The sequence below is a fragment of the Schistocerca serialis genome, chromosome 3, assembly GCF_023864345.2.
Source record: "Schistocerca serialis cubense isolate TAMUIC-IGC-003099 chromosome 3, iqSchSeri2.2, whole genome shotgun sequence".
Taxonomy (NCBI): domain Eukaryota; kingdom Metazoa; phylum Arthropoda; class Insecta; order Orthoptera; family Acrididae; genus Schistocerca; species Schistocerca serialis.
Window position 1 is genome coordinate 917,521,988 of NC_064640.1, and position 27,210 is coordinate 917,549,197.

At 43.2% G+C, this 27,210-nt stretch overlaps 1 protein-coding gene across 1 annotated transcript in view; it reads left to right on the plus strand.

Moving 5' to 3' along the window:
- Positions 1-27,210, plus strand: part of LOC126471176 (polyamine-transporting ATPase 13A3) — a 195,527-nt gene that overhangs the window by 25,633 nt on the left and 142,684 nt on the right. Inside the window, exon 3 of the mRNA XM_050099282.1 lies at positions 26,283-26,362. Coding sequence (XP_049955239.1) covers positions 26,283-26,362 — 80 coding nt within the window. The remainder of the gene's footprint in view (positions 1-26,282; positions 26,363-27,210) is intronic.

The window sequence follows — 27,210 nt, forward strand, 5'->3', positions numbered from 1 at the left end:
TTCAGTACTTTGGTCCTTGCATTCCAGATACACCGTGAGTGTAAAATGAATTCGCACACAGGTATTTCGGCGCAGGTTCTTAAGCTAACAACTTACAGTACAGCTTATACACTGACGAGCCAAAACATTATGACGACCTTTTTAATATTTTTTTGGTCCACCTTTGGAACGCAGTTCAGCAGCGACACTGCGTGACATGGATTCGACATGTCTTTAGTAGGTTCCGGAGGTATGTCAATGCACAGGTCATGCAGTTCCCGTGAATTACGGGTTAGTGGTTTGTCGGTGCGGAGTTGACTCCCGATAGCATCCCAGATTTCTTCCTTTGGTTTCACATCAGGCGAATTTAATAGCCAAGACATCAGCCTGAGTTCACTGTCATGCTCCCCAAATCACTGTAGCATGATTCTGGCATTGTGACATTGACAGTTATTCTGCTGGAAGGCCGGCCGTAGTGGCCGAGCGGTTCTAGGCGCGCGGTCGCAAGTTCGAATCCTGCCTTGGGCATGTATGTGTGTGATGTCCTTAGGTTAGTACGTTTAAGTAGTTCTGAGTTCTAGGGGACTGATGACATCATAGGTTAAGTCCCATAGTGCTCAGAGCCATTTGAATCTGCTGGAAGATGCCATCGCCACCGTGGAAGATATCACCCGTTAAGGACGCAGGTAACTGCAGTAATGTTCGTGTAGTCCACAGCTGTCACGATGCCTTCGATTACTATCACAGGTCTCATGGAAGCCCATTGTAAGTGCCCTTCCTAGTGTTACTCTGCTCCCAAAGGCCTGCAACCGTGGCGCGGCACTTGTATCGAATATCCTTCCGCCTGGATGACGGCGTATCTGGACAGGATCATCGGCTTGGTGTTAACAAGAAATGTTACTTTTCTAACCAAGCGACACTTTTCATAGCTTAACGGTTCAGCCTCGATGATCCCTTGTGTACTGCAATCGTTATTGGCTTTATAGCTGTGTCAACATGACAAAAACATAGGTCGTCTGCTGCAGTCATCTGTTCAACAGTGTACCCTGAACGTTGTGCTCCAAAACACTTACGCCTGCACCGGAATTGTAAGATGTCAAAACTCCCATAGATCGCTGCCCGTCCTACTTTACAGAGCCGTACGTTCTGTGAAGAGGCGTGGAAGTCCGTCACCTTGTCGGCTCCTTGGCGTTTCACCGTCCTTCAAATACTTTTCATAGCTGCTAACGACAGTAGCGCGCGAATACCCGACCAGCTTCTCAGTTTTTGAGATATTCGTCCCCAGGCGCCGTGAACAATCTGAACTTTTTCAAATTCCTTTACATTAGCTGATTTCCCCTTCTGCGGCCCATACCATCGCTGGAATGATTCCCCACTTCTCCCTTCTCCGCTTATATATGCCACCAGGCGGTATTCAATCTTGCGGTGAGCAGTGGTCATAATGTTTTGGCTGATCAGTGTAGATACTGTAGTATATGTTATAGGTGTGAAGGATGACAAAATTAACCTTAGAATTCAGATTGCAAATGAAACGATTAAACAGTCGTCCATTTCGAAACGCAGCACGAATTCGGACACTTGGCAGAAAGTATTAGAAAGTTCTGACTTCAGTGGTTCTGGTAACCATTTATCGTGCTTGTGAGACATCAGGGTACCTGTGAGTGCCATGAAGACAGTTTGACGTTGAAGGCTGTGCGGGGGATCAGTACATCTTAATAACTAGTATAGATCCTATGAAGTAACAATACAAATTGTCGCAAGCTATCCCAAGAAGCAGATCGGTGCCAATGGGTCCATGGTATGCGAAAGTGATTTATTCCCCACGTGAGCAGGAGAACAGAAAATCAGGACTCCAAAAGTAGCCACTGAACCCAAAAGAGGAATAAATTTACCATTAGATAGATATCATGGGCGAGTATCTAGAAAGAAGGCAATAGTTATTGAAGTAAATCGGAAGAAGAGCCATCATTCACCACTAAACACCGAAACCACGTTGAGACTTGTTGAATAAGGGTTTTGTTTGCGAGGGAAGTAAGTATCAACATTTTTTGAATCTGCCGAGAAGCACAGTGTCTTGGCACAAGAATAAAACACAGCAATATAAGTTCGATTAGAGTCGGAAATCTTTCTGTCACTGAAGGAACAATGACCAACATGCATCTAAGTGGTAAAAAAATGTATTCAGAAAACAGTTCCCCCTGTAAGACAACGATCTTAAGCATATTGGCTCGAATACTAAGATGCTGTTCCCGTACAATGCTTCAAAACAACTGGAGACACTTTGATGTCCGACTGAAAATTCCTGAATTGTCATAGAATCCACACATTATAAGCTTCCATATGAACAATAAGAGAAGTATTTAACCTGATAGTCCGTAAATAGTTTTTACGAAGAGGATCTCATTTGCAGGAGGAATAGGAAACTGCATACGATGACGTTAAAATTGATAAGATGCAAGCCCTTTTTTTTATCTGCCAAGTTATTTGCCTAATTCTTACCTTACGTTGAATATTCAATTCCCCCCCCCCCCCCCCCCCCCCCCCCCCCCTGTTCTCTACGTTCTGACTTGGTAATTTATCCCGCCAACGCCCGAATGCTATAGTGACCTAACACTATTAAGTTCCCAGATTGTTTTGATTTGAGCACAATTTAGGTATACGAACTAGAAAAAGTCTAGATACCATAATCTCACACGTTTTATTGTATTAGACATATATTTCTTTTTTTTTCTGTTCTTCGCATAGAAAGTAAGTACTGCAGCGTGTATAATCTGCAGTTTAGATTCTTGTCAGCATAGTGAATTGAGTCTTGAACAAATTCCAGTCTGATTATCTGTCAACTTCCCTAAGACTGTAGTGTCAATAATGTCCCCAGATCCTGGAGTCCGTATTCTGGCCCTTAACCACCGAACCTAGCGAGAGAAGTTATTTTTTACAAGTATAAAGTTAAAATTCTACATTATGCGTAAAATTGTAGATAATTTCGGTGTCACATTGAACTGTACTGCTATTAAGCTGCAGTAATTTATTTTAAAAAGATTGAATAAGATGTCGAGGGAGGTAACTTTTACAGGCAATATTGCGGCGTACCAGGGAGATCATATCACACATCACATTTTTGCCCCTCATATTTGGGACTGTCGGAGATATGAGACAAACAGCGGCGACTATGGTACTCCAGGCACTTACTGCTTGATTGTAAACATCCCGGCAACTTGTTCCTTTTCAGCTACTTTTCGTATTTTTCTGGATGGTCTACAGACGGAGCTGCTGCACATGGCGCGATGAACACTGCTGTCACTCTTATAATAATAGCACATTCCAGCGCTATCTTCCTTTGGTTTTAAGCTAAGTAATTCATCTTTATTGACGCTGCCGTCCGCAAAACAGTAAATCTTCACGAGGAGACAAAGCCTCATGGCGTTTTTACAGTTCGTCTGTCACGTAACTTATAACGTAGCAAGTGGAAACTGTTGTCAGAATTGTAAACATCCTACAGAGCATTTCCAATGTGGTACAAGGCTTTTCAGGCGGAACAACTACACGATTTGTACTGTAATGTGTATATGTGAGCTTCTATTGACCAAGTATGCTGTACTTCATTCTGACAATTGTTTTTTAATATATGTATAATTTGGTGATAGAGTAATGTGAGCCACGAGTTCAGAAGAGTTCATAACACAATGCACATAATAATTTGACCTAGACTGCATTCATTTTCACAGCAACAGATATAGAAGAATTAATATTCTCTAGCCGGATGGAGTGAATTGTATAACTAAGGGAACGCGGCATGGCCTGTATCAGTTTGTGGCTGACCGCAACACATTGTTTTAAAATGATTGCATCTGTCATGGTCTTTGTGTACAGTCGGAAGGAAGACTCAGGATTCTGGTATAACGCCCCGTCAACGACGAGATGAGTAGAGATTGAGCACAAGCCTGCATTAAGGGAAGAAATTTATCCGTGTCCTTTTCGATGACACCTCCCCAACATTTGCTCCTTGCGAGGTAAAGAAATCGTAGGAGACTTTAATCTGGATATAGTATTGAACTGTCGTCCGTTCGAATTGGAGTCCAGTATTTTGATTACAGTCAATTATGAAGTGTTGTGACATTTACATTAAATATTATACTAGGAATCACTGAAGTTTCCCATCAGGAACAACCATAGATGCACACCACTGGTAAATGGAGCCGTACGAAGATGTACGGCATTCAGTTTTTGAAACATGAACGTAGAAACAAACATCTTGTGCTTAAGTTTGATAAAGAATTTTGTGCATACTGTGGGTGATTGCGAATAAGTAAAAAATTTGTATATTAAAAATTGCAGTCCAGCAAGAAAAAGAGATTTTTCCATAGCAACAACTTAAAGAAATTTTAGTTTCGAAAGCTGAAGTAAGCGACGCATTTGTAGAAGCTCGAACTAAAGTAAACCTCTCGAAAAAAGCATAGCTTGATTCTAGCTCATGTGCAGCTAGAGCAGATGGCAAAGCACAGCATACAAAAGGAAGATATCTAGAGTCCCGGACGAAAGGCACAACAGCGTTTTCACTTGAAACAAATGCTTCTAATCTATTCACATCTTCGAAGTATACCTAGACTGTAATGTAACACAAGTAATACAGTTAAAATAAATTTTACGCTCTCGTGAAGACTAGTAGTTGTTCTCGGTTAGCGTATAACGCGTACTGCGTTATTTGGATTCACTTTCAGGTTTTCCAGCGTATGTCAGCTATCACATTGAAAGCAGTAAGACTGTTTATGCATGTAACGATTTTTCTTAACGGTAGTGTTATTGATCTTCACTAGATATACGGAAATAAGGAACCATTTTTTCCGAAAATGCGTTACATTAAAACGAGGGGTGCAGTTTTTCCGCCGTACCTGGTTTTCTCGTTCAGCTGCACTGAAGACTAGGCGTAGTCACTTCTTGATCTACACTGCGACGGCCGCGCGGTCTCCCGCGCGCGCGCGAGCTTGTGTGTCCTTAGCGTAAGTGAAGTTAGTTTAAGTGCATAGGATCTTACCACAAATTTCCAAAAATTTTTACACTGCGACTGAGCTATGATGAAAGTTTCTAAACCTTCATTTAGATCAAACCACTGTTAACGTGAGAATTTTAATCATCTCAGACGTCCATACAAATTGATACGAACGTTGAACCAGTTGTATCGCTACTTTGATGTGCATGTTGATCACACCAGTCTTTTTTACAATACTTTTCGGAGTATCAAAGTAGAAAATTCATTCCAGTTATGGTCGGTTTTTCTCCCTGTGATTCAGTAACGTGGTTCTGTTGCATACTAAGATTATAATTTCACCAAAGAAAGACGCAGCAACTTGAGCACCGATGACCTTGTCGTTGACGGAATGTTTTTCCAGTACTAAGGAGCCGTAACTCAGAATCAGATTTCAGATCACTATCTACAGAACGAAATACAACTCTTCGCGTTAGTAGTAACCGAGAATTATAAATTTGGAATGCTCGATCATATCTTTGTTCTGCCTACATCCATTCGACTGCAATGTTAGTTTCTCAGCGATCATTCTCACGTCTTCAGTCAGTGAGACGTGGACTTAAAATGCAAAAATCGTTGTAAAAAGGCTGTCAGTTGCGTGACGATGAATGGCTATATAAGAAAACAACTGGATCAGAGAACATACTGGATTCGGAGAGGTAATAATTATTCCACCGGTAATGGAAATAAGGTGGAGGAAGGCGGAATACCAATGAATGGTAGATGGACCGAGAACGTCCTGTGCTATATACCTAGGGATAAGAAGACAGAAACGGCGATCAAAGGGAAGATGGGTGGGATGGCACTAGAAAACACACAGCAGCAGCTTGAATGTGTACCAATAGACCTAAAGATCCTATATATGGAAAGAGTAGGGGCGGCTTCTATCCAGTAGTGAATATCAAAAGGCTGGAATACGTCAGCGATTATGTACACTTCAGTGAATGAAATAATTAAAAAAAACAACGATCATACTTAACACGTTGACTGCCGCTACGCTGTGTGCGTAGCCTGACAGTAAAACATCCATCACTAAGCTCCTGGCAGTCAACGTGTTCGCACTAGAATGTTACCCGTGTACGAAAGGGTAGTATTCCCATCACAAGAGAAAGTGGTCCTCTTTGGTAAAATGTTTCAGTGGAGCGAAAAGAAGACTCCCTAGAAATTACACGCTTGATTTTTGTCCGAATTTTCTTACCCAAATGAAAGGTGGAAAACTGACAAATGTATAAAACTGACCATCGTGGGACCTAGTTTTGCAAAAAGGGCTGAACTGGTCGAAAGTCATCAACGTATTCAAGAAAAAAAACTCAGTAATTTGAGGGTAAAAAATTTTATCCGAATTTTCGTAGCTAAACGAAGAGAGGGAAATGGGGTATCGAACTGATCAGTGTGACGTTTAGTTTTGAGAAAAAGGTGGAGGGGGGGGGGGGGCGGGGGAGTGAAGCTAATTAACCCGTGTCCGCCTCCATAGCCGAGTGGTCAACCCCACAAACCCTCTTGCGGGTGACCCTGTTTCGATTCCAGGTACTGCAAGGGATTTTTCCTTGGTGTGAGGACTGGATTAGGGTGCACTCAGCTTCGTAAAGCCAAATGAGGAGCTACCTGATTGCCTGATTGAGAGGCAGTAGCTCCTAGGTCGGAACGTCGACAACGGCTGGGAGTGCGTTGTGCTGATCCCATGTTCCTCCATACCGTATCCGATGATGATTGGCTGGGGATGATACGGCGGTCTTCAGGGCCTGATCATGGGGGTTTCCATTTTTCCAAATAACGCATGACCGCCGCGAGGCCGCAGGCTGACACAGCAGAGATTCACGCCTGACACTGTGTGGTCCCCAGCGGCCACACGCTTCACTCTGTATCTTACGGTGGTGTGTACAACTGAGGAGCTACCTGATTGCCTGATTGAGAGGCAGTAGCTCCTAGGTCGGAACGTCGACAACGGCTGGGAGTCCGTTGTGCTGATCCCATGTTCCTCCATACCGTATCCGATGATGATTGGCTGGGGATGATACGGCGGTCTTCAGGGCCTGATCATGGGGTTTCCATTTTTCCAAATAACGCATGACCGCCGCGAGGCCGCAGGCTGACACAGCAGAGATTCACGCCTGACACTGTGTGGTCCCCAGCGGCCACACGCTTCACTCTGTATCTTACGGTGGTGTGTACAACTTGAAAAAAAAAAAAAAAAAACTAAGTTCACAATGTTGAAGAAGACGTTGTACCCGATCTCCTGTACGCCGACTTCAACTCAGTCAAGAAAAACAAAGTAATGCGTATTTCTGTATTAAACAGTGGAGAGTGTGGGCGCCGGCGGGCACACGGCGTGAGACACGAACACCCGCCAAGTCCGCCGGGGACCCCGTATTAAGAAAAACTTAGTGATTTGAGGAAAGTTTGAAATATTTCACGAACAGCTGCTGCTAGCTATGTAAATGAAGTGTCAAAAAAAGGGCTAGCAATTTTTCGCATAAAAAGATACATTGATGTGATATTTGACCGTCAAAAAACTTCAAATAAAAAAAGATAAGAGAAAACGTTCAAATATTTTGTGAAATGAATTGCCTCAAAGTAAGAAATAAAACAGATTAAAGAAACATTTGACGCGCCTTTGAATGATGTTCGAAATCATGTACAACAAAAAAAGTACGTATTGATAATTTAAAGTTCAATGTGTAACTTATAATTTTCAAGAGTGCTAGAGGATACCTGTCTGGGGGGATTATGTAGACCGTTCAGTCTTCTATTGTGTGACGTTGACATATTTCTGTAATCTACTCCCGAAGGTGTAAAAAAATTCCAAAATTTTTTAAAGTACGGAACACTTCAAATATCAGGAAAGAAAATGCATGTCTCCATTTGAAATACCGTCGACATCATTGTTCTCGTCCTCTCACTTTTCCCGATAAAAAATGTAAATTCAAAATAGGCATCTCATTTGCTGTAGATGATTTCGAGTATCATTCAAAGGCGCGTCATGTTTCTCGAATAGATTTTATTTCTTACGTTTAGACAAATCATTTCACAAAATATTTGACCGGTTTCTTTTTTTTTCAATTTTTTTGTGGTGCAAGTGCAATTAAATGGATAGGCAACTTTAAACCTTGAAGTATATGGTTCGACAGTTACACATATATTTTCTGCAAGAGCTGAATTAAAATCTACTTCGAACTTGTCGAATTAGCATGACACAGTAACACCAAAATTATACATGTGACATTTACATGTACATGAGTAATGTGCTGTTCACACTTAGGTGCCTGCCGGAGGGTTCGTCGAACCTTTTTCTATTTCTCTACTGTTCCACTCTCTTAACAGCGCGTGGAAAAAAATGAACACTTTAATGTTTCACTACGATTTCCGATTTCTCTTATTTTTTATCGATAATCATTTCTCTTTATGTTGGATGGCGACACTAAAATAATTTCACATTCAGAGGAGAAACTGGAGATTGAAATTTCACGAAAATATCTCGCCACAACGAAACACACCTTTGTTTAAATGATTTCCATCCGAACTCGCTCGTCATATCAGTGACCCCTTCTCCCCTTTTTCACGATAATATAAAACGAGCTGCCCTTCTTTGGACTTTTTCGATGCCCACCATCAATACTATCTGGTAAGGACCCCATACTGCACAGCAATACTCTAGGAGAGGAGGGATAGTTGTTCGTAATTGTAATTCCAAGGTATGCAGTTGAATTGACGACCTTCAAATTTTTGTGATTTATCGTGTAACTTAAGTTTAGCGGATTTCATTAATGCCTGTTGGTTAGGTGCGGCTACTCACAGAAGTCCAGAATGGGTTGCAAAAATCGTATGGTAGCGGAACTTGGTAGATATTCCAATGCGGAACCGGTTACACTGCAATAATAATGGTTCCAACTTTGACCACTAGATGCAGATCTGGCGCTGTGACTGCAAGGAACATGTCTAGAGATGTTTGTGTGTGATGAATTAGAAACTGGGCGTGGGCAGAAAATGTCAAACAAGTGACAAAGGCATAATGTTTATTTCATCATTAACTGCCACTTATACAATTTGTTCAGTGTGAGCACCGGAGACGTCGACGAGGTGCTGCATTTGTAAAACGACGTGATCAACAGTTGCTCGCAGCAGTTCTGATGGAATCTGAGCAACGTTTTCCTGTATACTGGCCTGCAGATAGGTAGAGACTGAACATGTCCCTGTTAAAAGCGTTCTTTTCGATATCTTTAGGGCCAAAGGTCACATGTATTCATATCAAGTGATCTAGCAGACGATGCATCCGGAAAACCTCTGGAGATAACATGTTTGTGGAAAGTTGCATTAAGCAGATCTTCCACTGGGCGAGCGGCATGAGGTAGGTGGTGTTGCCCCATCTTGCATGAAAACAGTGCTGTCCACACAGTTACGCCCTTCTAAAGCAGGTTTCATATGCTGTACAAGGAGGTCTCGATAACGTGCAGACGTCTCGCTATACCTGACGGACCCTCTGGGTATATTCTCTGCAAAAAAGAACGGACCTAGAATAAAGGTTCTTGTGAATCCACACCACACAATTACATACGGCGAGTGCAGTGGCTCTTCATACACAAAACAAAGTCTAACAGCACCCCAAATTTGGCTGTTCTGTGCATTCACTGCACCCTGTAGTTAAAATTTTCCTCGTCACTCAATAGAATATTGACTGTCCACGCCTCATCAACTTTGATCCGTGCCAGAAACCGAAGGGCAAATTCAGAACGTTGTTGCGGATCACGAAGTTTCAGTTGCTGCACCATCTGGATCCTGTACGGGTACTAGTGCGAAATAGACCGCAAAATTTCCGTACTGTTGACCATGGGATGGACAATTCTCGTGACATTGCACGGCACCCATACATTGGGGGGGGGGGGGGATGCTAAACATGGGTTATGGAGTGTTTTTAATATTTTCGAAGAGGAGAGGCAACTTGTAAGTAGCCATAAAAGTTACAGTTCCGACTATGTTATCAATTTTTTTGGAAAGAGAAGCTCCTGACTACACTGCATATTTTCCTTCCCCCGAGAGCTAGGGGAGGAGGGGGGAGGCAGCGGCCTTGCCGCAGTGGTAACACCGGTTCCCGTCAGATCACCGAAGTTAAGCGCTGTCAGGCTGGGCTAACACTTGGGTGGGTGACCATCTGGTCTGCCGAGCGGGGTGCGCTCAGCCCTTGTGAGGCAAACTGAGGAGCTACTTGATTGAGAAGTAGCGGCTCCGGTCTCGTAAACTGACATACGGCCGGGAGAGCGGTGTGCTGACCACATGCCCTGCATATCCGCATCCAGTGAAGCCTGTGGGCTGAGGATGACTTTTGGGAGCTTTGGGGGGGGGGGGGGGGCTGCGGCCTTTCCTCGCTTCCGGATATTCGCGCACTTGAGCAGTAGCACTAGCACTAGCCGGAGTTATAGCAACAGCAACTTCCACCAGGCTGGACGCCGCCTCTTCCAAGAGCAAGACCAAGCTCACACGTGTTTTCGAACTTCATTATAATCATCATTAAACAATTAAATGACTTCAGGCCTCTCCTCAGACCTTTCAGTTGGTGCAGCACTCTTCGCTAACAGTGCACGGACTCTCTTGTCGATAGCCATATTTTTCACTTATGTTATGGCTCGCTAAATGACACAACGTGGATGTCAACCGTCATACAGTGTACAGTGCCAGATTTGCACCTAATGGCCGAAACTGGAACTTTTTTTTTCAGCAAAAATCGGTTCTGCATTAACGCATTAGCATATCGACGAAGTTTCGCTGTCAAACGATAATTACAGCCCATACTGGACCTCCGTGAGTTGGTGCACTGTAATTATAACCAGCCAGTAAGTATGTGGATGACGTCACACTTTTCCTTATTTAGAGGCAGTTGCCCCTTGTCGCACAATATAGATATTGTGTCTAGATCAGTTTGCAATTTGTTTTAATCATCTGATGACTTTACTAGACGGTAAATGGCAACATCATTTGCAAATAATCTTATAGGACTTCTCAGATTATCCTCTAAAACCTTTTATATGCATTAGGAAATGCTGAGGACCTATAACATTTTTTTGTGGAATGCCAGATATCATTTCAGTTTTACTCGATGATTTGCCGTCGATTGCTACGTACTGTGATCTTCCTGACAGGAAACCACGAATCCAGTCGCACTCCATACGCACGCAATTTGATTAGAAGTCTCTTGTGAGGAACGGCATGGACTTTAGCTTTCCTATTAGAACCACGGATATCGGACATTGTCGTATTCAGGTTTCTATAGAGGAGGAAAATATCAGAGGAAAAATACGTTGATGGGTGGTATTAGAGATAGCAATGAAGAATACATTTACTAAAAAAATAAATTGAATTGTGTGTGTTCAAATGGTTCAAATGGCTCTGAGCACTATGGGACTCAACTGCTGTGGTCATCAGTCCCCTAGAACTTAGAACTACTTAAACCTAACTAACCTAAGGACATCACATACACCCATGCCCGAGGCAGGATTCGAACCTGCAACCGTAGCAACAGCGCGGCTCCGGACTGGAGCGCCTAGAACCGCACGGCCACCGCGGCCGGCTGTGTGTGTTAGTGAGCTCTTTTTGAATAGTGGATAGTGATATGAAGTGTATGACGTTTATGTTTCACAAAGCAGAGGCACTGTGTAGAGAATCGATACAACTGCCTCTGGGCGGTGTGGCTTCAATCAGATCGGTCTAAGCTTCTTCTACTTCTACATCAATACTCCGCAAGCCACCTGACGGTGTGTGGCGGAGGGTACCTTGAGTACCTCTATCGGTTCTCCCTTCTATTCCAGTCTCGTATTGTTCGTGGAAAGAAGGATTGTCGGTATGCTTCTGTGTGGGCTCTAATCTCTCTGATTTTATCTTCATGCTCTCTTCGCGAGATATACGTAGGAGGGAGCAATATATTGCTTGACTCTTCGGTGAAGGTATGTTCTCGAAACTTCAACAAAAGCCCGTACCAAGCTACTGAGCGTCTCTCCTGCACAGTCTTCCACTGGAGTTTATCTATCATCTCCATAACGCTTTCGCGATTACTAAATGATCCTGTAAGGAAGCGCGTTGCTCTCCGTTGGATCTTCTCTATCTCTTCTATCAACCCTAGCTCGTGTGTTGTATTCTCGCTGACTACAGATGATGTAACTTTGCTGCTCCCCTTGGGCCTTAATTTCCTCATTCGGCCCGCAAATCAACAAAAGCCCAAAGCAAGAGAAATGGGACGTAATCGAATTAAATCAGGCAATGCTGATAGAGTTAAATTAGGAAATAACACTTAAACTAGAAGAGTTTCGTTGTTTGGCAGTAAAATATCTGATACTGGGCGAAGTAGAGAGGATATAAAATGCAGAGTGACAACAGCGAAAAAAGTATTTCTGAAAGTAAATCTTTAAACATCGAATATGAATTTAAATGTTAGGAATTCTTTTCTGAAGGTATTTCTTTGGGGTGTATCATTTTACGGTAGTGAAAAGTGGACGACAAACAGTTCAGACAAGAAGATCATATAAGTTTTTGAAATGTGGTGCTACAGAAGACTGTCCAATGTTAAATAAATAGATCGGATAAATAATTAGGAAGTACCGACTCGAATTGGAGAGAAAAGAAACTGGTACTACAAAGTGACGAAAATAAAGAGTTCAATGGACAGGACACGTAGTTAATCTGCTAAGGGATAGAATTATGAGGGGTAAAAATTGTAGGAGGAGATCAAGACGTGTATTGCAAAACACAGCATTTGAAAACTGAATTTGTAGTTATGGATAATTTCTACCATTTAAATGGTATTTTTTGTTATTTGTGATTGTAATTTATAAATCGCTCGCTCCCATACTCGACTTGTTGTGTGTGTAGTATTTAAGTAAGTAATGGGTGAGCATAGACTAATAAATGATGATGATTAGTAAACAGGTTTAAATGTATGCAGATTTGAGCAGTTACGTCGAGATGAAGAGGCTTGGCAGGATATACTAGCATGGAGATCTGTATTAAACCAGTCTTTGGACTGATGATCACAACAACAATGTCTTCTTAGGGTTGTTGGATTCTGCTTGAGCTATTTTCCATTGCTTTTAGTGCATCACGTTTTTGTATCTGGGCTTCCTGTATATATTATTTTTACAGTTTTCATTCATTTGTTGCATACATCTTTCTTGATTATATACTTAGCTAACTTGTGACCACGCCATTTTTTCAGTCTGCTTAAGTTCTACATGTACGTGTAACGACCACTCATCTGAACTGTGACTGTTATGTGCTCGGCTGGAACGAGAATCGAGACCCCACTTGGAGGTTCGATGAAACAGCCGCGCAAGCTCAAATGGTTCAAATGGCTCTGAGCACTATGGGACTTAACATCTGTGGTCATCAGTCCCCTAGAACTTAGAACTACTTAAACCTAACTAACCTAAGGACATCACACACATCCATGCCCGAGGCAGGATTCGAACCTGCGACCGTAGCAGTCGTGCGGCCGCGCAAGCACGTGGGTTTTATGTCAAGAGAGGCGGCCGATGGTATATTATTAGAATATAAACGACACATCGCTTATAATACATAAGTTATAACGGACGCATAATTTTATCACATCTCATTTTTCGCTTCAGTGGAACACTTAAAGACTTTTCACGTCAGGTTGTCGTATGTCACGTAGTACAATGAATAGGATACCTGAGTACTGACATACTTTTCCAATCGCGCCTGATCCTTGGTAATTCCAAGTAATCGGAATTCGGCAGGTCCAAACCACCCCCGCCGACTTGTTCTTGTGACTCTTGCTGCGTTGAAGAATAACCACAGCCCTATCAAAAAGTTGGTGCTGTATTGTACGATCATAGAAACGCCTTGGTGATGCTGATCATTTCATTCACACGTTCCAGGATATTGACCGTAAACCTCTACACTATATGGCGGGAGGCAGTTGGTACACCGTGTAACAGAAACATTTCCCCCCCCCCCCCCCCCCCACTTCCCCACCGTCTCTTGCTCGTTCCTTTAATTTAGTGGATGGAGTGAGAAAAAGGTTCTCCAAATTCATCTACGAAGGAAGTCATAAGGTTTTAATTATCAGCACGCAAAAAATAAGTTACGTAATTCATATTTATTTGGCTGCAGATACAGTTAACGTCAGCTACGTTTATACTTTTCAAACCACTGTGAAGTGCATGGCAGAGGGTATGTCCTATTGTACCAGTTATTAGGGTTTTTTTGCCGTTCCATTCACGTACGGCGCACGAGAAGATTGGCTGTTTAAATGCCTCTGTGCGAGCTGTAATTAATGTAATCTTGTCCTCATGGTCCCTATGGGAGTGATACGTAGGGGTTGTATTATATTCCTATAGTCATCGTTTAAAGGCGGTTCTTCAAACTTTATAAGTAGATTTTCGCGGGATAGTTACGTCTATCCTCAAGTTTCTGCCAGTTCAGTTCTGTCAGCATCTCTGTGAAACTCTCCCGCAGGTCAAACAAACCTGTAGATCATTCCTGCTGCCCTTCTCTCCCCCCCCCCCCCCCCCCCCCCCCCCCCCAGCGGATCCGGGAGTAAGAATAGGCCGGAGGTATTCCTGCCTGTCGTAAGAGGCGACTAAAAGGAGTTTCACACGTTTTGGCCTTTATGTGATGGACCCCTGTCGCGTTTGACCTCCACTCTTCAAAACTTTTCCGAAGAGCGGGCCAATTGGGGAAGGGCGCCTTACATGGTGCATCGTGTCCATCGTACATTAAGATCTTTAGCCCACTTTCTCGTCGTCGCATTTCAATCCCGCTCATTCTCCATCTCTTGGGCGAGGACACCTTCTTGGGTGACCGCAGAGAGAACGCCTCGCGCCGTCCGCCCTCAGGAGCTCAGTTCGTCAGCGCACCTGACGATGGCGACATGTCTGATCGCCGAAATATTGTGCCCGTTGGACACTATGGACCGACAGTACACCCGTGGACTGTTCGAACTATTAATATCCGCGAGCTTATTAATATACAGCACGAACAGCTATGGGCCCAACACACATCTCCGTGGACATCCGAAATTACATCTACATAATACTCCACAAGCTACCATACGGTGTTTGGCGGAGGGTACGTTGTACCACTGCTAGTCATTTCCTTTCCTGTTACAGTTGCAAATTGAGCGATGGATAAACTACTGCCTGTATGCCTCCATGCGAGCCCTGCTTTCTCTTATCTTACGTTTGTGGTCCTTACCGCGAAATGTACGCTGGCGGTAGTTGGGTTGTTCCCGGTCAGCTTCAAATCCCGATCCTCTAAATTATCTCGACAGCCTTCCTCCAGGGATTCTCATTTAAGTTCCTGAAGCACGTACGTAATAAGTGCGTGTTGATCGAAACAACCTGTAACAAATCTAGCAGCCCGTCTCTGAATTGTGTCGGAGTCTTCCTTTAAACCGACTTGGTGAGGATTCCAAACACTCGAGAAGTACTCAAGAATTAGTCTCACTAGTGTTCTACAATATCACGGTCTCCTAAAACTCTCCCAATAAACCAAATTTGACCATTCGCCTTCTCCGCTATAACTCTTACTTGCTCGTTCCATTTTATATACCTTTGTAATGTTACGCCTCGATGTTTAATCGAAGAGACTGTGTCAAGCAGCACACCAAAAATGCTGTATTCGTACAAAACAGGATCTTTTCCCTACTCATCTGTACTAACTTCCCTTTTCCTACATTTACAGCAAGCTGCAATTCATCTCACCAAATGTAAATTGTAAGCCATCATGTATCCTTATACAGTCAATAAACGACGATACTTTCCTGCACGGTTCAGCATCATCAACAAACAGTTGTAGATTGCTGCTCACCCTATCCCTCAGGTCATTTATGCATATAGAGAACAGTAGTAGTCCTATCACACTTCTCTGGGGCATTCCTGACTATAGTGGTAGAACAAACTATGTATGAGCACAGTTTATTAGTGCGGGTTGCGTACATCAGGGGCAGGTATGCACTCAGGGGCAAACGTATTGTTCTCCTTTGATAGACAGGTACTTAACCTATTGTTCTGTTAAGTGCTTTTCCATGTCACCTCCATTTCCTTTTCATAGACAGGCACTTAACCTATTGTTCATGCCCGATACAGCCCTCGAAAAATTAAAACGGCCAAAATGTTAAAGATGCAAAAAAAAAAAAAAAGCACGAAAGTATATCCTTCTGACATTAAGTTCTATAATCCTAGGAAGTAACGTATCATAGTATTCTTTTGTCTGAAGAGAGTTCCAATACAAATTTCAGAAAAAATATAATTTCGTAAAAACTTACGTCTCCGATACTAACCGACCTTCCCCGGTACGAGTAATCAGTTCGTTTGTAGTGTTCTCCCATATAATAAATCCAGGAACGTTAAGCCATGTCATTACACTGGTCGTTAAGATCATCTGTTCGCACTATCCACTGTTCTGTGTAGGTGTTGTGGTACAGGGAATAGCCCAAGGGGAAAAAAACTGCACATGATTAAACATTCGAAATCTCTAAACTGATCGGAGTGACAGCGATGAGGCAGTGTTCGCACTGGAAAGAAAGAGGTGGACTGTTTCGTGTATTGAGCGCAAATGCAATATGAAATACTAAAGCATCAGCTTTCCGGTGAACTGGCAGAAAGCAATGAGAAACAAGTACTTCCTGTGCATACTGAACTAGGGTAGTTCCTGAATGCACTCGTCGGTTGGTCATGTTATGCATAAATGGCGGACTATCTTACTTAACTATTAATACAGACTAGAGCATCGAAACTCTCACGGTTGTGCTGTACCCACAGCGGCCGTGCCGCGTCACGCAAAACCAAGAAAAGAGGTTCGGCGCCGCCTGTGTGGATGACAAACTGCGCCGCTCTGCGCAACAACGAACAAGTTCCGCGCAGCGTCGGTGCATCAAAGGAAATGGTTCGTTCGTGCGCGCGGCTTTGTTTGGTCGGCGTTCCTCATTTCCATTGTTTCGAGGCTCACACACACACACACACACACACACTGGAACATTGCTGCCCTCCTACGAATACCTGCTTCATTCTGGACTGCCCGGCGCCGTTTGCGTGGCGCAGAGCTGCTAGGTGCGGCGCGGCTTTTGCGTCTCGGGGTACTGTTGCTGCGGTCTCGAGCTCGACTTCTGCTGACCACCTTAGATTTCTCTCTGTAGGGAATGCCGGACCACGATCTGCTCAGTCTGATGAGGCTACATGAGAAACTGCTCGAGTAAATAACCACCAACACGGAAGTCGCTATAATGGCATCATATCGAAAGTGTTGCATCAGTACGAAACTCGCAAGTCATTTATTTATTTTTATTGACAAAAAAGACTTGATTGACAGAAAATGATCCTTAGGAAAACCTTCTTTATGTACATTTGCCCTATACACTGCTTGACAATTGCTAAAGAACAACTGACACCTGTTAAGGAACAGCTGCCAGTTGCTACCGACCATCCGACCGATAATAGTAAAATAAAATGTAGAGGGCGGGTCGTGTTAACTGCAGCAAAGCCTGTGCAAGAACGTTCTGTATGCATTTGACAGTTCATGCGGTACGATGTTGGACGAAGGTTGTCGTGGAATCTTTTAGTGCGACATTCTGTGTGGTACCAGATCATGTTTGCAAGACATCATTGGAGTGCTCCAGATCGTGGAGGAGCAGTTGGACGGCGAAGCATCTCAGTGTCACCACTGTGGTCACAGTAATGGGTGTGTCCAAGTGTCGTCTCGCAACTGAAAAAGGCCACTGAAGGTGGAAATGTTATCCGAAAGTGTGCCGGTGGTCGTAGATAGAACACCATACTGCAGGAGGATAGATATGTAGCCCGAGCGGCGAAAAGGAACAGACAACTCACTCCTAGGCAGATCGCTGCAAACATTGTGTGTCTCTGCCAAAACCATTTTTCGGCGATTGTTTCAGCCAGGTTTGTATGCTTCAAGGGCTGTTAAATGTGTACCACTTCAACCACGCCATCATTGAGAAAGAGTTTGTTGTTCTAGGGAGCAAAGTTGTTGGGGTCGGCAACAGTGTGGTCCACAGTGAGCGGCGATGAATCCTGGTTCGGTGTGGCAAGTGGTTCTGGTCATCAGTTTGGAGAGAGACGGGTACACGTTACACACCATTGAATGTTCATGAACGTCATTGGTTTGGCCTAGGCATGATGGTGTGGGCAGGCCGTATGTACAGCCGCTGAATACTGCTGCATATTGGGTGAGGTACTGTTGCATTAAGGGGTGTGGAAGGGCCCGACTTTCTCTTATGGACGTCAATGTCCACCCACACGGGACCGTTGAGGTGTTGGACACACTGAAAAGTGAAGATGTTGAACATATGGAATGTCTTGTACTGCTCAGACCTATACCCTATAGAACATACCGGAGATGCTCTTCAGATGTGTTTGTCAACAAACACTTGCTCTGCGAACCGCACATAAACTGAAAACCTCCTCGAGAGAGGGACGGGAATATCCTCCAAGAGCTACTCGACAGTTGGGTAGCCACTGTGAGTAATAGGAGCAAAATGTGCATTTGTGCCCGAGGATGACATATTCCTCCCTGAGAGTGTTGGCAGTATGACCTGTTTCAAACATGAATGTTATTTATGTCTGTTAACTTGCTTTCCCATGCAGTGAAATCTACCATTTCTTGTGATAAATATACCACTCCACCTCTATTATGTATGTACTGTGTTTCATGTCGTCCATCATTGCCTGTGATTATTGCTGTCCAGCAATGTCTCTATTCCTTAACAACTGTCATGCAGTGTATTTTGTCCAAGTTCCATCTGTTTCTGCTGGTTGTCATTTAAAGGGTTTTGTCTTCCTCTAAAATCCCACTGTGCTGTAATTATTGAAAAAGTGCACTGTTGTACACCATCTTTTTCAGCAATCTTTTCCTGCAGGTGTTTCCACACAGCCTAAAATCATTTTCAGATCAACCATATATTCATACCAAGCATCAGTCACGAAATCATTGCATGAAAAACTTGAGCCTTCCTTTTTATTCCACTACTTCTTATCATAAAAACCCCATTACTTCCTTATTTGTAGGTGCACTGAAAGTTAAAGAATATTTTGGCATTATGATTTTTTTCCTTTGGAACTCAAATAGGGACAAAACAGTGTGCTAACAAATGCACAGACTGGAAACTCAGTCTATATAATAGCTATTTCATAAGTGAACAATAAAATAAAATATATGCATATTATAAACACCTCTAGCATTTGCACCATATATGGCATCAGATAAGTACACTGCACAAAAAAGTAGACTACCAGGAGACATACTGCGAATGCTGTGTAACACTGCCTCTAGCAGTCATAATGCTCTCAATTCAGCAAAGAAGAGAGCTCACCAGTTTCTTCAGGTAAGCCATTTCCAGCAGAAGCCCCTCATTGTTTAGATCCTGTAGAGCTACCAAATTGCCGTGATGTTGATTACAGTATTTCACCCGCTGTTCCAAATAGTCTCAAACATTTTGAGTGAAATTAAGATTGGGTAATTTTATGGGTCTGTCAGTGTGCTATGCGGTGCACGAGTTTTCATCAAACGAGGAGGGCATGCGTGTAGCTCCGTGAATACAGCTGGGAGTATGGGAGTGTCACAGGATACTCATTATGAATATATAGAAGAAAGGGCAACTTGGTCATTTAGGATGTTGAAATAAACATTGTAGTTAATGTCTGGGGTTACCTGAATGAGTGGGCACAAGTCACGATATGAAAACTGTATACGGAAATTGCATAGTCAAGCACATCTGACCTGAACTATACCAAATTTCAGTGGAGAGACCAACTCCAGCTGCAATCGAGCATTAAAATAATTTGATGCTGAAAGTTGAAAGTTTGTGCCAGTCTGGGACTCAAACCCAGATCTCCTGCTTAATGCAAGCAGTTGCCTTAATCATCTTGGCCAAGTCCCACAGAAGAGACACCACACACGTATATAGCTTATCTGTAGACACGGTTGCCTCGATAACTGTCGTACGGATGCAGAACAGCGTCTGAGTGTCTTGCAGGAATATAGGACTTGCTGCGAGCAGGTAGGTGAATGGACAGTGGACGCCACAAGCGTACGACACACTGCAGGTTAAATGTCTTGCATCTTTAAAAAGGTGCAACGTCTTGATTTGTGGGACTACACTACATGCCTCCAGTTAGCTACTGTTCACTTTCTGTGTTATTTGGTGCATTGAAGATTTACAGCTTTATGTGTCATTCTGAGCAATGACCTTTGCAGGGTACCTGTCATTGATCATCCTCCATAAAGACCCAACTTGACCCCATCTGATTTCCATCTGTTTCTGAAACTTGAAGAACATTTTCAATGACTTCACTTTGATAGTGATGAAGCGGTGTCTGTGGAGATGAGGTTGTTGCTCAGTGAAGAAACTCGTACATCCTATGGTGGTGATATCAACAAACAGCTCTCTCATTGGGAGAAATGTGTTTGTCACTTGTGTGACTATGTTGAGAAATAAATATGTAGACATGAAGAATAAAGATGTAGGATGTTAATAACTTGTTTATTTAAAAAGCTTTAAGAGTTTTCACAATAGATACAATGGACAGTGTACACTGCAGCACCAACAACTGGAGCAAAACACTATGACTCATTTCTGTCATACTTTCATGCCTCCACATCTTACTGTGATGGTTCCATATGCAGACTGGCACATACACATCACTTCATTGCCATGAGCTACGCCAGCAGTAGAAGGTCACGTGACCATCTGGTTCCATTTTTACACCATCTACAGCACTCCATAGTGAGCAGTGCAGTCTTAAAGGGTTTGGTTATGTTTTGACTGGTGAGCATATTTGCCATTTCTGTGCTATAAAAAGTTTATAGTATCCAGCTTCTGTGTGCATTTATACAGGGTGTTACAAAAAGGTGCGGCCAAACTTTCAGGAAACATTCCTCACACACAAAGAAAGAAAATATGTTATGTGGACATGTGTCCGGAAATGCTTACTTTCCATGTTAGAGGTCATTTTATTACTTCTCTTCAAATCACATTAATCATGGAATGGAAACACACGGCAACAGAATGTACCAGCATGACTTCAAACACTTTGTTACAGGAAATGTTCAAAATGTCCTCCGTTAGCGAGGATACGTGCATCCACCCTCTGTCGCATGGAATCCCTGGTGCCCTGATGCAGCCCTGGAGAATGGCGTATTGTATCACAGCTGTCGACAATACGAGCACGCAGAGTCTCTACATTTGGTACCGGGGTTGCGTAGACAAGAGCTTTCAAATGCCCCCATAAATGAAAGTCAAGAGGGCTGAGGTCAGGAGAGCGTGGAGGCCATGGAATTGGTCCGCCTCTACCAATCCATTGGTCACCGAATCTGTTGTTGAGAAGCATACAAACACTTCGACTGAAATGTGCAGGAGCTCCATTGTGCATGAACCACATGTTGTGTCGTACTTGTAAAGGCTCATGTTCTAGCAGCACAGGTAGAGTATCCCATATGAAATCATGATAACATGCTCCATTGAGCGTAGGTGGAAGAACGTGGGGCCCAATCAAGACATCACCAACAATGCCTGCCCAAACGTTCACAGAAAATCTGTGTTGATGACGTGATTGCACAATTGCGTGCGGATTCTCGTCAGCCCACACATGTTGATTGTGAAAATTTACAATTTGATCACGTTGGAATGAAGCCTCATCCATAAAGAGAACATTTGCACTGAAATGAGGATTGACACATTGTTGGATGAACCATTCGCAGAGGTGTACCCGTGGAGGCCAATCAGCTGCTGATAGTGCCTGCACACGCTGTACATGGTACGGAAACAACTGGTTCTCCCGTAGCACTCTCCATACAGTGACGTGGTCAATGTTACCTTGTACAGCAGCAACTTCTCTGACGCTGACATTAGGGTTATCGTCAACTGCACGAAGAATTGCCTCGTCCATTGCAGGTGTCCTCGTCGTTCTAGGTCTTCCCCAGTCGCAAGTCATAGGCTGGAATGTTCCATACTCCCTAAGACGCTGATCAATTGCTTTGAACATCTTCCTGTCGGAACACCTTCGTTCTGGAAATCTGCCTCGATACAAACGTACCGCACCACGGCTATTGCCCCTTGCTAATCCATACATCAAATGGGCATCTGCCAACTCCGCATTTGTAAACATTGCACTGACTCCAAAACCACGTTCGTGATGAACACTAACCTGTTGATGCTACGTACTGATGTGCTTGATGCTAGTACTGTAGAGCAATGAGTCGCATGTCAACACAAGCACCGAAGTCAACATTACCTTCCTTCAATTGGGCCAACTGGCAGTGAATCGAGGAAGTACAGTACATACTGACGAAACTAAAATGAGCTCTAACATGGAAATTAAGCATTTCCAGACACATGTCCACATAACATCTTTTCTTTATTTGTGTGTGAGGAATGTTTCCTGAAAGTTTGGCCATACCTATTTGTAACACCCTGTATATTCACAATGCTGTATGTCTTAAACTTAAGATGTGGATTAGTGCCCAGACAGACATTAATTCAGCAAAACAGCCAAATGCATTCTTTCTATTTTAACACAACAGTACATAACTTTGAACAATGTGTATGAGCTGATGTTGCATCTGTAAGGTGTAAGTTGTTTGTCAATAAGCAGATAAATATTGTTTTTGGACCATTAGTTCCTTGTCTCAACATACACTCTTTAGGAACTTCTACTAATATGTGTAATTTACCCATAAAGGTTTAGGATACACACACACACACACACACACACACACACACACACACACACACACACACACACACACACACAGTCCAGTCACATTAATGTGACTACCATCTATGTTCAACATCAACCACTCACAGACAGCAGGTGGCTAACACAAAAAGTGGACAGTATATAAAGTGTGTCAAGGGGACGTGGAAAACAGTGCAGTTGTTGTCATTATTTGGAAATGCAGCAATTTATGTGAAGTCCAAAAGGGCAAGATCATTGGCTTTCAGGCCAAAGGAGGAAGCATTTCCAAAATGGCTATGTTTTTAAACTGGTCATGTGCCACCATGGTTAAACTGTACTGTGCGTGGCACAATGGCACTATCCGAAACTGGCGCTGAGGCAACTGTGCTGCACCACAGGCACTAGATGACAGCGGTGAATGGCAGCTTTGGAGATGTGTTCAGTTGAATAGACATGCTACTGTTGAGCAACTGACTGCCCAGATGAATAAGGAGGCTCTCAACAGTGTCTCTTCAGTGACTGTACAGAAAATGGTGCTGCATATGGGCCTACGCAGCAGGCGCCTGGTTCATGCACCCGTGCTGACTGCTGTGCTGTGCAGCGACGAATGCTGGAATTTGCACACCAGTACCACAACTTGACGTCCACTGAGTGGAGACAAGCGGCCTTTCAGATGAATGATGTTTTATGCTCCATCAGACAGATGGCCCTTGGGGTTTATAGCCCTGCAACAATTGTCAGAAGTATCCAGGCAGGAGGAGGAGAGTTATATTCTCAGGAACATTTTTGTGGCTTTCTCTGTGTGATCTAATGATTCTGTAAGGCACAATAAATCAATGTAAATATGCATCTATCCTGGAGAGCATATCCACCCCTGCATGCAGTTTGTTTTTTCTTCGTTTGATAGCATCTACCACAGGACAATGCAACATGTCACATAGCTTGCAATGTATGTGCGTGGTTCGAAGAGCACCAGAATGAGTTTACCGTACTCCCCTGGCCACCAAACTCCCTGAATTTAAACTCAACCAAGAATCTGTGGACCACCTTCATTGGGCTGTTTGTACCATGAATACTCAACCAAGAGACCTGGCCATAGCACTGAAGGCAGTATGGCTCACATCCTTATCGGTACCTCCCAGAATCTCACTGACTCTCTCCCTGCATGTCTCACAGTGGTCTGTGCTGCAAAATGTGGTTATTCAAGCTTTTGACAGGTGGTCATATTAATGTGAGTGGACAGCATATACACACAACAAAAAAGTTTTGCATCATCCCGGTTCCCAGAACTGCTGAAGATAGATGTTGACTGTGGATATTGTATCACAGACACAGTCCCTTTGACTCTTCAGAGGTGTCACTAAACCCGCCCAAAGATGTAAACAACCATGCACGAGCAGCATCTATTAGACGGAGGGGTCCGACAACCGATCACTTCCAGTTATTCCACCAGGAAGGAGGTACACGGCTCGTGTTGTCTGTAGTTCAGCCATGCCTAGACAGCCAATACCGCAGTTCGATCGCATCCGCATTGGTTTCTTTGTGCCAGGAAGGGCTCTCAACAAGGGAAATGTCCAAGCATCTCGGCGTGAACCAAAGTGATGTTGTTCAGACATGGAGGAGAGACAGGAACTGTCAATGACATTCCTCATTCAGGCCGACCAGGGGCTACTACTGCACTGGATGACCGCTATCTGCGGATTATATGGCTCAGAGGAACCCTGACAGTAGCGCCACCATGTTGAATGATGATTTTCGTGCAGCCACAGGACGTCGTGTTACGACTCAAACTGTGCGGAATAGGCTGCATGATGCACAACTTCACTCCCGACATCCCTGGTGAGGTCCATCTTTGCAACCACGACACCATGCAGCGCAGCACAGGTGGGCCCAACAACATGCCCAATGGACCGCTCAGAATTGGCATCACGTTTGTTTCACTGATGAGAGTCACATATGCCTTCAACAAGACAATCGTCGGAGACGTGTTTGGAGGCTACCCGGTCAGGCTGGATGCCTTAAACACAAATCGTCGTCGAGGAGTGGGACAATCTGGATCAACAGCACCTTGATGATCTTGTGGATAGTATGCCACAACGAATACAGGCATGCATCAGTGCAAGAGGACGTGCTACTAGGTATTAGAGGTACCAGGGTGTGACCACCACTTCTGAAGGTCTCGCTGTATGGTAGTACAACATGCAATGTGTGGTTTTCGTGAGCAATAGAAAGGGCAGAAATGATGTTTATGTTGATCTTATTCCAATTTTCTGTGCAGGTTTAGGAACTCTCGGAACCGAGGTGATGCAAAACTTCTTTTGATGTGTGTATATAACATCTCATCCCTCCCCATTTCTGTATTTCTATCACCTCTCCCTCCCTCTTCTTTCTCTCCCTGTACTCTCCCTCCCTTTCTCTCACTCCCCTTCTGCTCTCACCATCCCTCTCTCCACTCTCTATTCCCCCATTCTCTCTTTCTCCGTGGTGACAATCTGTTATTTTCATCGCCTTTAGCCTTTACTGGTCCAGCCTCTACTCCCCTTATTCCCATGCTCTTGTGTTTTAGTTGCTGATGATAATATTTATGATGGAGATTGGTGAGGATATTGACATATTGTATGTCCCACCAGAATAGCCTGAAAGGGGAAGGGGGACTGACTTTAATGTTCTCATGTGACAGCTGATTCACTGTCACTAGTTTCATATACCTTCACTCCATGATATAATGTGGTGGGGTTTGGAAATTAACTCAGGGCATTTTTATGAAGACCTATAATCAGGAATCTGGTGTCACTATGTCCTCCACTTGCTGCCAAAATACTTTAGATTTAATTTTTCGCACCATCTAGATTCAAACTGGTTTAATCTAAGTCAAGTGCTATCTCACATCCATGCATTAAAGGCTTTGACATTTGAGGAAGGTGTGTCTCAGACTACGGCTCTTATAAACGAATCATTATATTGCCAGCATTAACCATAACAAGTATGGTGGAGTAGTGTTTAAGGCAATGGACTCGTATTTGGGGGAACCAACTTTCTAACTTTGTGTTTCTCATGGTTTTGATAGATCACTCCAGGTGAATGTTAGCATTAGTCCTATGGACTGGCCACCAGTAACTTCCTTTCACGTCCCTTGTCCAACTAAGCTAGTATAATTAATGTAATGTATAGTATAATATGTATTTAAGACTGATGTGACTTATGATTTTATGGCAGTGGTCGAATGTAACTGATGTGATTTATGATTTTATGGCAGTGGTCGAATGTAAAAAAAAAAAAAAAATAATAATAATAATTTTCACCTTCCCTACCACATGTTCGTAATTTGATGCTCTGGAAACCTTCACTTGATCCTATGAGTCTGTGGTTTACCCATATTTGGCTATTTTTTTTAACTTTTATCTCTGTTCCAGTGTAGTGTAGTTATATAATATAGCTTGTACCTGAATTTGAGTGGCAAAGTATTTTCTTTTTTCGTCTATCTTTATCTATGCCAATGAGTCATATAAACAATCTTAAGTTAGCGAAGAAAATAAAATGTTTAACATGTTTTGAGTTCACTTTTTAATGAATGGTGGTTTAATTCACAGGTACAGGGAACACAATGACACGTCCACCTCCTGGAGAATCAGATTTTGAATACATTAACTATGGGGAAGAAGATCAAATGGTATGTTCTAAAACATTATAACTTTTGTTGAACATTTTGTTTACTAATGGAACTTGTTAGTTCTTGTTTTAAATGAAAAGTTAGTGTGTAGACACGTTATTTGTATAAATTACAGATTACTATTTTGTTATTGGTTGTGTACTAGTGACTTTGTATTGTGTCTGTGCTTTAGTAGTGGATATACACGGAGATGACAGAAGTCATGGGATACCTCCTAATATAGTATTGGACCTCATTTTGGCCATTGTAGTGCAGCTACTCAACGTGGCATGGACTCAATAAGTCATTGTAAAAATATTGAGCTATGCTACCTCTATTGCTGTCCATAATTGCAAAAGTGTTGCCAGCGCAGGAGTTTGTGCACAAGCTGACCCCTTCATTATTTCCCATAAGTGTTCAATGGGATTCATTGCGGGCATTCTGGATGGCCAAGTCCATTGCTTGAATTGTCCAGAATGTTCTTCAAACCACTCACAAACAATTGTGCTGCGTCATGGTACACTGTCACCCATAAAAATTCACTCATTATGTGGGAACATGAAGTCCATGAATAGCGGCATATGCTCTCCAAGTAGCTGAGTATAACCTTTTTCAGTCAATGATCAGTTCAGTTGGGCCAGAGGACCCAGTTCATTCCATGTAAAAACAACCCACACCATTATGGAGCCACCACCAGTTCACGCAGTGCCTTGTGACAATTTGGGTCCACGGCTTTGTGGAGTTTGTGCTACACTTGAACCCTACCATCAGCTCTTACCAACTGAAATCATGTCTCATCTGATAAGGCCACAGTTTTCCAATCATCTAGGTTCCAGCTGATACAGTAACAACAGGCCCTATGGGCAATG